Genomic DNA, 10102 nt, shown 5'->3' on the forward strand with positions numbered 1-10102 from the left:
TGTCAAACATGATTTCCCTTTCATAAAACCATGCCGACTCTGCTTGACTATATTATGATTTTCTAAATGTCCTGCTACCACTTCCTTAATGATGAACTCCAGCATTTTCCCAATGACAGATGTTAGGCTAACTGGTCTATAGTTGCCTGTTTTCTGTCTCCCTCCTTTCTAAAATGGGGGCGTTACATTTGCGGTTTTCCAGTCCACTGGGACCTCTCCAGGATCCAGGGAATTTTGGTAGATTAGAACCAATACATCCACTATCTCTGCAGCCACTTCTTTTAAGACCTTAGGAAGCAGGCCATCAGATCCAGGAGACTTGTCCACCTTTAGTCCTATTAGTTTCCCTGGCACTTTTTCTCTAATGATAGTTCTAAGTTCCCCCCACCACACCACATGCCCCCCCCCCCCACCCCACCCTAATAGCGCCTTGATTATCCATTATTGGGATGCTTTTAGTGTCTTCTACTGTGAAGACCGATAAAAAATATTTGTTCAAAGTCTCCGCCATTTCCCTGTTTCCCATTAATTCCCCAGACTCATCCTCTAGGGGACCAATGTTTACTTTAGCTACTCTCTTCCTTTTTATATACCTGTAGAAGCTCTTACTGTCTGATTTTATATTTCTTGCTAGCTTACTCTCATAAGCTATCTTCTCTCTCTCTATCATTTTTTTAGTCATCCTTTGTTGGTTTTTAAAATTTCCCAATCCTCTGGCCTTCCACTATTCTTCGCAACATTGTATGCCTTTGTTTTCAATTTGACATCATCCTTTACTTCCTTAGTTAGCCAGGGATGGTTCATCCTTCTCAGAGTCTTTCTTTCTCACTGGAATATATCTTTGTTGAGAGTTATGAAACCTATTGGAGTTCTTTGAGGATGTAACTAGTGGAGTAGACAAAGGGGAACTGGTAGATGTGGTGTATTGGGATTTTCAGAAGGCCTTTGATAAGGTCCAACACAAGAGGTTGGTGAACAAAGTTAGGGCACATGGAATTGGGGGTAATATACTAGCATGGATTGAGAATTGGTTGACAGACAGAATACAAAGAGTAGGGATAAACAGGTCTTTTTCAGGATGGCAGGCCGTGACTAATGGGGTACTGCAAGGATCGGTGCTTGAGCCCCAGCAATTCACAATCTATATCAATGATTTGGATGAGGGAACTAAATGTAACATTTCCAAATTTGCTGATGATACAAAGCTAGGTGGCAGTGTCAGTTGTGAAAAGGATGTGAAGAGGCTTTAAGGGAATCTTGACAGGCTCAGTGAGTGGGCAAGAACATAGCAGATGGAATATAATGTGGATAAATGTGAAGTTACCACTTTGGTAGAAAAAACAGAAAGGCAGAGTATTTCCTAAATGGTGAAAGGTTGGGGAATGCAGATGCTCAAAGGAACCTGGGTGTCCTTGTACATGAGTCACTGAAAGTGAATGTGCAGGTGCAGCAAGCCATTCGGAAGGCAAATGGTTTGCTGGCCTTCATTACAAGAGGATTTGAGTACAGGAGTAAGGAAGTCTTACTCCAATTATATAGGATAGCAAAATACTGCAGATGCTGGAAATCCGAAATAACAACAGAAAATGCTGGAAAAACTCAGCAGGCCAGGCAACATCCGTGGAGAGAAATTAGAGTCGACGTTTCGGGTCTAACCCTTTTTCACAAGTAAAAGAAGCCAAGTAGGCCATACATTGAACAATGGGCCACCAAGATGTGATGTGCGAAGATGTGGTTAAGTGTATGTAAATTGGATAGAACAATGGCAGATGTGGAAACAGGGCAAATGAGATAAACAAGATGTGTTTTGTGGAGCTGTGATTAAGTGTACGTGACTTGGACAATTAATTGGCCAAGTCCTGAAGATGTGAAGGAAACAAGATGTAAGATTGTATATAAGCCAACTGCTCGAATGTAAAAATTAGACCCCCGTCTCAGCTCAGACTGAGAGGGCCTCTCCCTGCATGTGCTTGAATAAAGATCGCTTGGAACCAGTACACGCTCATCTCCATCTGCTTTGGGGCAGAGAGAAATCCCACAACACTACCCTGCACTTTTGCCCTCTCATTTTTCTTTGACTTTTTAATTTTCTGTTCAGTGGATCTCTTCCCCCCCACCCCCCCCCCCCCACTACAGGAAACTTTGGTTTATCCGGAGGTTGTATGTCCGGAAACCTCGATCTACCGGCAGAAATCAGGAGCCGTTTTGTTAGGTTTTTTTTCTTCTCGTGGCTTTTTTCAACAGTCAGGCTCTGCAAAGTCTCTCTGAAGCTGTTGCTAAGCTACAGAGACGCTTCTAAGGTACGGCCGACTGTTTAGAAGCTGTTGCTAAGCAACAGTGTTTGTTGCCAGATACGGAGCTGCAAATCTCCGTATGCTTCAACATTAACGCTGGTATGTCCGGCAGTTTTGATAGATCGGCAACAGCTCGGTCCCGTCGGTGCCGGATATAACAAAGTTTCCTGTATTTAGTTTAAAGCCCTAGTTATTCGATTTGCCAGGACACTGGTCCCAGCCTGGTTCAAATGAAGCCCGTCCCAACGGAACAGCTCCATCTTACCCCAGTACTGGTGCCGGTGCCCCAAGAATCGAAACCCATTTCTCCCACACCAATCTTTGAGCCACTCGTTCATCTCTCTGATCTTATTTATCCTATGCCAATTTACACGTGGCTCAGGTAGTAATGCAGAGATTATTACCTTTGTGGTTCTGCTTTTTAATTTAGCCCCTAGCTGCTCATACTCCCTCAGCAGAACCTCTTTCTTTGTCCTACCTATGTCATTGGTACCTACATGGACCACAACAACTGGATCTTTCCCCTCCCACTAAGTTCCTCTCCAGCCCAGAGATGTCCTTTACCCTGGGGCAAGCAACACAGCCTTCGGGACTCACGCTCTTGGCTGCAGAGAACAGTGTCTATCCCCCTATACTGTCGCCTACCACTACCACATTTCTTTTTGCTCCACCCACTTGAATGGCTCCCTGTACCAGAGTGCTGTGGTCAGTTTGCTCATCCTCGCTGCAGTCCCTGCTCTCGCCCACACAGAGTGTAAGAACCTCATAACTGTTGGACAAGAGCAAGGGCTGAGGCTCCTCCACCACTACCTCCTAGGTCCCTATACCTGCCTCGCTCGTAGTCACACCCACCTGTCCCTGATCACGGACCAAATTTGAATTAATTAATCTAAGGGGTGTGACTGCCTCCTGGAACACAGCATCCAGGTAACTCTCCCCCTCCCTGATGTGTCGCAGTGTTTGAAGCTCGGACTCCAGCTCATCAACATGGAGCCGAAGTTCCTCAAGCAACCAACACTTACTGCAATTGTGGTCACCGTGGACCTCAATGGTGTCCACCAGCTCTCACATGTTGCAGCAGTAACACATCGCCAGCCCTGCCATCGTTAATGTATTTAATTAATTAAGTGTTTAAGTTTTGAACGTTTAGGGGGAGAAATTCGGTATCGCCCCGTTTGGGGCGTAATTATCGGCCGGGCGCAAAGTTTAGCGCCTGCCGTTAATTATCGCCTCCGACTGCAAACTTGGCTTCTATCGCCCCTGGAGGTGATTGGAGCGCTAAATCAGGCGCTACACACCTCTCTTAAGGCATTAACGCCGAGGAGCGAGGCGCTACCTCAGAGCGCTGGTGAAGCTCATGTGATGTCAGTCAGCAATGGAACACAGACACACTGGCGCCGGCCAATTCTTAAAGGGGAGGGTCGATCTTGCTCTCCATCCACACCCTGCCCATTGCAGCCTTGAATCTCGACCTGGAGAGACCTGTACATCAAATCTGCTGAAAAGAACAATGGAGAGGCCCAGGGAAAGAGCTGAGTGCAGCCCCCAAATTCACTTCTAAATCGATGCAAGGAAGATCAAATCAAAATGAACCTGCAAAAGTGCTGCTCGGTACCCAAAACTCCTCAACAGTGTTGAATATCTCCAGAAGTGTGTCTCACTCAGAATGCGTAGTGCAAAAATGCCGGCGACAAAAAAAGGCAGGAAGCGGTCGCCTTTAAATAGCGCTCCCCCAGTCCCTTCCCGACTGCAAAACACTCCCATCAACCTGCCGTTGCTAGCGGCAGGCAGTAAGGCAGGGGGCACTACTCAATATCCGGTCTGGGGCATTGCACGCTCGACTGACGTCACGATCTGCTGGCGCAGGAGATCGTGGCGGTAGTGTTTAGCGCCGCTGCAAAATGTCTGCTCAATTTCGCGAGCGGCGCAAACATTGCCGCGCCCGGGCGCTAGTTGCTTTGCGCCCCATTAGCGCCCTCTTAAGGTGCTAACGGGAGGCACAAACCAACCAAATTTTTCCCCGTTTTTAATCCCGGCCCTTAATTTAAACCAATGCCCAAAAAGAGAGAAATACTGACCAACCAATCGCCTCCCTGCTTTCCTGTGACATCACACTTCAAATCTTTCTACTTCTTACCCTCCCAGGTCGGTTGGCGCTGCTCCGGGCTCGCTCTCTTGTAGTCCCCTCTTATTGTGGCCTTTTGTGCATTTCCGCCTTTTCCCTTCTCTAACACAAGTATTTTGCGATTGTCCCAAATTCTCTAAATCCCTCCACTTTTTTAAAATCCAATTCTTTTACCAAACTTTTGGTCACCCCTTCTTTGTCTTAGTGTCCATTTTTGTCTAATTATACCACTGTGATGCACCTTAAGATGCTATTCTATATTAAAGGTGCTATATAAATGCAAGTTGTTGTTCTTAATGTAGCTAAGGGACAGAAAAAAAAGACTTGCATTTATATAGCGCCTTTCATGACCTCAGGACGTTCCAAAGTGCTTTACAGCCAATGAAGTACTTTTGAAGTGTAGTCATTGTTGTAATGTAGAAAACGCGGCAGCCACTTTGCACACACCAACTTCCCACAAACAGCAATGTGATAATTACCAGATAATCTGTTTTAGTGATGTTGATTAAGGGATAAATATTGGCCAGGACACCAGGGACAACTCCCCTGTTCTTCTTTGATATTGTGCCATAGGATCTTTTACATCTACCTGAGAGAGCAGACAGGGCCTTGGTTTAATGTCTTTCAAAAGACGGCACCTCCGACAGTGCGGCACTCCCTCAGTACTGCACTGGAGTGTCAGCCTAGATTTGTGCTCAAGTCTCTGGAATGGGACAGCATGTAGGTGAAGAGGAGAGGGAGCATGGATGGGCCCTTGTGGGACTACTGAGATGATGATGCAGGGGTGGGAAGAGAATCCATCAGTAGAGATGCCATGGCTGCAATTAGATAGGTAGGAGTGGAATCAAGCAAAGATAGTCCCAGTGAGCTAGACAGCAGACAAGAGGCAATGGAGAAGAATGGTGTTGAGAGGTTGAGGAGGGATAATGCACCATGGTTACAGAGAATGCTGTTTGTGGCTTTGGTTAAGATCATTTCAGAGCTGTGGGAGGAACAGAAAGCTGATTAGAAAAATCCAAACAGGGAGATGCTACAGAAAAGGAGTGGATTTGGGTGGCAACAACACTTTCATGGAAAGTTGAAGATGGGGCGATAATTAACAAGAGCAGAGAGTTCAAGGGCTTTTATTTTTAGGAGGGTGTTAATAACTGGGACAATAAGGCCAATTGTAGTGCCGAACTGTCACACTAAGACAGCTAACTCAGGATATTTCAAGGATCTAATTTAGGATCTTCCTGACCTATATGGCTCAGTATCACACGTGTACTTACCCACCAGGTTTTTGGGGCAGCCTATTATTTTCTTCTTTAATGCTGACTGGTGTTTCTTCTAACCCAAATACAAGTTTCGATTCTTGAAGGCGACTGTTTATCTTAATGATCACAAGTCAATCTCTCATGGTGTTTGACATGGGGAGTACCATGTAGCGTTGATAATTTTTACCTCTATGTTCCCAAAAAATGTAATGTGACCCTAAAACAGTGGGAAACAGAAACTGCTGCTACAATAACATGAACATTTTAAAAAACTAATACTGGGAGAATATTGATTAGGACAAAATGTGATTTTTTTTTGACACCATAGTATAGCAACAGGAAAATAGAACACCCCAAAAAACTATATGCACTGCAAGTCACTCATGAACAGCTAAGTAAGCACCAGTGAATTAGTTGAGGACAGACCACCACAGAATCAATAATTTCGTACAGCAGCAAGCACCAGTGAATTAAAGGGAGAAGCGAGCATCAGTGAATTAAAATATTCATAGTGCAGCCCTCACACCAACAAAGGGCAGAGCAACAAACCAATAAATTAATGGAGCAGCAGGCACCAATTTGGCAGTGGCAACTTCTGAGTGGCCAGGGCACCCACTTGAAACAGACGTCAGTGCCTTGAATATGCTAATCAATGACCTAACGCCAGTTTCAGGACCTGGATGTTTAATCACCGCATGTTTGCCGAATTTATGTTTCAGGGTTTATGACCACCTAACCAGTGGCCCTTAAAAGAGACCGCTGGAGGCTGCCAAAAAAGTATTACGTTTTTCTTTTCCCACAAAACTAAGGTGCTACAATTTACTACAAATTAATTACAGAAGAAGGGAGAAATAGGGAGAGTGAAATCGCGAGAGTGAGGAACATGCGCCTGACCAGCACTGGGGAATGGGGTAGAAAATCCCAGAAGTAGGCTGTGTACCGACTCAAGTCTACTACCAGAGGTGCCAAAATTATGTTGAAGGGTTGGGGTGCCTTCTGCAACTTTCATTTTGCATGGCCTTCCCCAGAGAAGCAACATTAACCCTATAAGAAAGTATAAATATGCCACATTTTGAAGCTTTCTTTCTGATCTTTGACATTTTCTTTCTTAACATGGTTAGTTCAGGAATGTTTATCACAGAATTGCATTTTTAGTTCTGGGGTTTTTAATGCATGTTGTTAAATACATTTAGGATTTTTTTATGGTTGGCTTTTTATTACAGCATTTCAGGAAGCTTAATATTCATTTTAAGTGTTACAACAGGCATTCCTCTGGGAATCTGTGTTGTTCACAGACAGCTTGAGGGTGAGGAGGACTTGCAGAGTAATGATCAGATGGACATCCATTAGACTCACAATTATCCAAGTATGTGGGTCCATCCACCCCCTGGAGGTACTTCAGCTTGTCAGAGAAGTGCCTTCACTTATGCTTGGTCAGGGAGCTTCAGGATTTTCTTTTGAGTTATGCACTCTTGTACAAGCAGAAATGTAGTCTTGCAATGTGTAAATTGAAGGAGCACTTTCACAGATATGTTCCCAACTTTCATCTATGAACTCAGGCAGCAACAGTAAGGGTCACAATAGAAATCAGGAATGGGAACTTTTTAACCCCTCAATAATCCAGGGATAATGAGGTCAACTTGAGTAGCAGTAGATGTTCATGCAGCTAGGATGTGTTAGAATGACTTGAGACTTGATGCCCTTGGAAGATAGGAGCACGGCAAGACTTTAAATTGTATATTGCATCTTCAATATGTGTCTTACTAAGGTATGGGCATGCACAAGATGCAATGAAAACCTGTAGGTTTGTGTGAGAGCTTCGCCTACGTCAGCAGTAAATGAGGAACAGGTTGACGGGAGCATTGTGTAGCATGCAGTCTTAGGCCATATACTTATTATATGGTCTCACCTTACCAGATTGGCATCAGCTCTGACTCAGAGGTATCACTCTTGCCTCCGAGTCAGAAGGTCATGAGGTTCAAACCCCACTCCAGAGACTTGAACACATAATTTAGGCTGACATTTCAGTGCATTACTGAATTGTTGGAGGTTGTGTCTTTCAGATGAGACTTAAAAAAAAAACAATTCATTCTCAGGTTGTAAGTATAGCTGGCAAAGCTGGCATTTATTGTCCATCCCTAGATGCCCTCGTGAAGGTGGTGGTGGGTCTTTTTGAACCACTGCAGTCCGTGTGGTGAAGGTGCTCCCAGAATGCTGTTAACTAGGGAGTTCCAGGGTTTTGACCAGAGTTCCCATGCACCTGCTGCCCTTGCTCAGTACCGAGGGAGCGCTGTACAGTCAGAGGTGCCATCTTTCAGATGAGACATTAAACCAAGGCCCCAGCTGCCCTCTCAAATGGGCATAAAAGATCTCAAGGCACTATTCAAAGAGATGGGGAGTTCTCCCGGTGTCCTAGCCAACATTTATCCCTCAACCAACACCACTAAAACAAATCATCTGTTTATTGCGATTAGTGGGACCTTGCTATGCACAAATTGGCTGCCATTACCATAGTACTTCATTGCTGGTGAAGAATTTTGGGATGTCCTGGTGTTGTGAAATGTGCTACATAAATGCAAGGTTTTTTTTCTTACATGCCATTTTCTTCTGCAGTCGTTACCCAGTCCTGTATGTATCATTGAGCGTTCTGTTGTGGCAGTCTTCTCCAAGGTCATGGCCAATCGTAGATGCTCATAAGTTTACCTTTATCATTCAATTTCAATTCAAACCCTTTGCCTGTCTTCTTAAAAGGTGTTCCTCATTCTTTTACAGGACAAAATGTTCTTCTGAGCTGCTACTGTAGTGCCTCCAACAGCTTTTAGAGATATACTTTTGAAAGTTTCTTTGAAGTGACATACAACAGGGAAAACAATTCTGTAAACTTGTGCTTTTTAAGAAAATATTCTAATGTAAAAGCTGAACATGATTAATTTGGCACCATTAACTACTAATCAGGTTTGTGAAGAGAGTGATACCTGCAAAATTTTAATTTGTGATCATATAGCACAGAAACAGGCCATTTGGCCCAACTGGTCTATGTTGGCATTTGTGCTCTACACGAGCCTCCTCCCACCCATCTTCATCTAACCCAATGAGCATATCCTATTCTTTTCTCCCTCATGTGCGTATCTAACTTCCCCTTAAATGCATCTTTGCTATTCACCACAACTACTTCTTCTGGTAGCGAGTTCCACCTTCTAACCACTCTTTGGGTAAAGAAGTTTCTCCCGAATTCCCTACTGGATTTATTAGTGACTATCTTATATTTATGGCCCCTAGTTTTGGTCTCCCCCACAAGTGGAAACATCTTCTCTACATCTATCCTATCAAACCCTTTCAGACTTGACAAAGGGTTTGACCCGAAAGGTTGACTCTATTTTCTCTCCACGGATGTTGCCTGGCCTGCTGAGTTTTTCCAGCATTTTCTGTTGTTATTTCCTTTTAGACTCCTCTTGGTCAGGTCACCCCTCAGTCTTCTCTTTTCTAGAGAAAAGAGCCCCAGCCTGTTCAGCCTCTCCTGGTAAGTATAACCTCTTCTCTTAGTTATAAACAAGGAGTTGATGAGCCAGCTGCACTTCCTTCTTCAGGGGCAATGCTGCGAAACTCGAATGAGTTGAAGCTGAACGGCACAGAGCACAAAACCAGGTAAAGACTAGATACGGTTTTATACCCATTTCCACGACATATCACACATCTTCACGAACAAATGTAAAAAAAAACAATCCTGCACACTTCGCAAGCCGGAGCTATTGAAAGGGAAGCGGGATCTGGTCCTCACAAATCTAATTCACCGCCGAGGTAGTCAGAGGGTTTCACTCCATACTCACCGGGAGCCTGGCACCAGCTCCCCGCACCTCGCGCTCGCGCTCTCCTCCCGCCCCTCTCGGTGACGTCACCTGCAGGCACCAACCGTTCCCCGGGGCGCGTGCACTTGGCTCTCACGCCTCCAGCCGCTCCACCTAATGGCTGGTCAGTTTTACAGTGGGAGGATTTTGTGGAGAAGATTTTCATCAGGGACATCCGTCCATCCATCGGGAGAAGTGAGAGTCTGTTTTCGTTGAGAAAACCGGGACGTAGGTTGGAACTGGTCGGGGGTTATGGTCTTTTCGCTGAAGCCGCAACTGAACTGGTTTCATGATGGGATGGGGGATCATGGCTTAAGTTATAGCAAAATACTGCGGATGCTGGAAATCCGAAATAACATCAGAAAATGCTGGAAAAACTCAGCAGGCCAGGCAACATCCGTGGAGAGAAAATAGTCAACGTTTCGGGGCAAACCCTTAAACGTTGACTCTATTTTGTCTCCACGGATGTTTCCTGGCCTGCTGAGTTTTTCCAGCATTTTCTGTTGTTATTATGGCTTAAGTTATGATGGTTTCTTTCATAATGACAGTTCACTGAAAGCTTTAATAGCTGATAATAAGACC

The 10102-nt window shown here is 44.7% G+C and overlaps 1 protein-coding gene across 3 annotated transcripts in view; it reads right to left on the reverse strand.

Annotated features, from left to right (window-relative positions):
- Positions 1-9789, reverse strand: part of LOC147114100 (uncharacterized) — a 114924-nt gene extending 105135 nt beyond the window's left edge. For 2 of the 3 annotated variants that reach the window (XM_085995718.1, XM_085995719.1), the window contains exon 1: positions 9503-9789. In XM_085995718.1, coding sequence (XP_085851844.1) covers positions 9503-9707 — 205 coding nt within the window. In that variant the 5' untranslated portion in view covers positions 9708-9789. The remainder of the gene's footprint in view (positions 1-9502) is intronic. The other variant, XM_085995717.1, reaches the window with a different exon arrangement.
- Positions 9790-10102: the final 313 nt, after the last annotated feature.

This window comes from Somniosus microcephalus, chromosome 8 (genome assembly GCF_052327205.1).
Source record: "Somniosus microcephalus isolate GS21.2 chromosome 8, FLI_Smic_1.0, whole genome shotgun sequence".
In the NCBI taxonomy this organism is placed as follows: domain Eukaryota; kingdom Metazoa; phylum Chordata; class Chondrichthyes; order Squaliformes; family Somniosidae; genus Somniosus; species Somniosus microcephalus.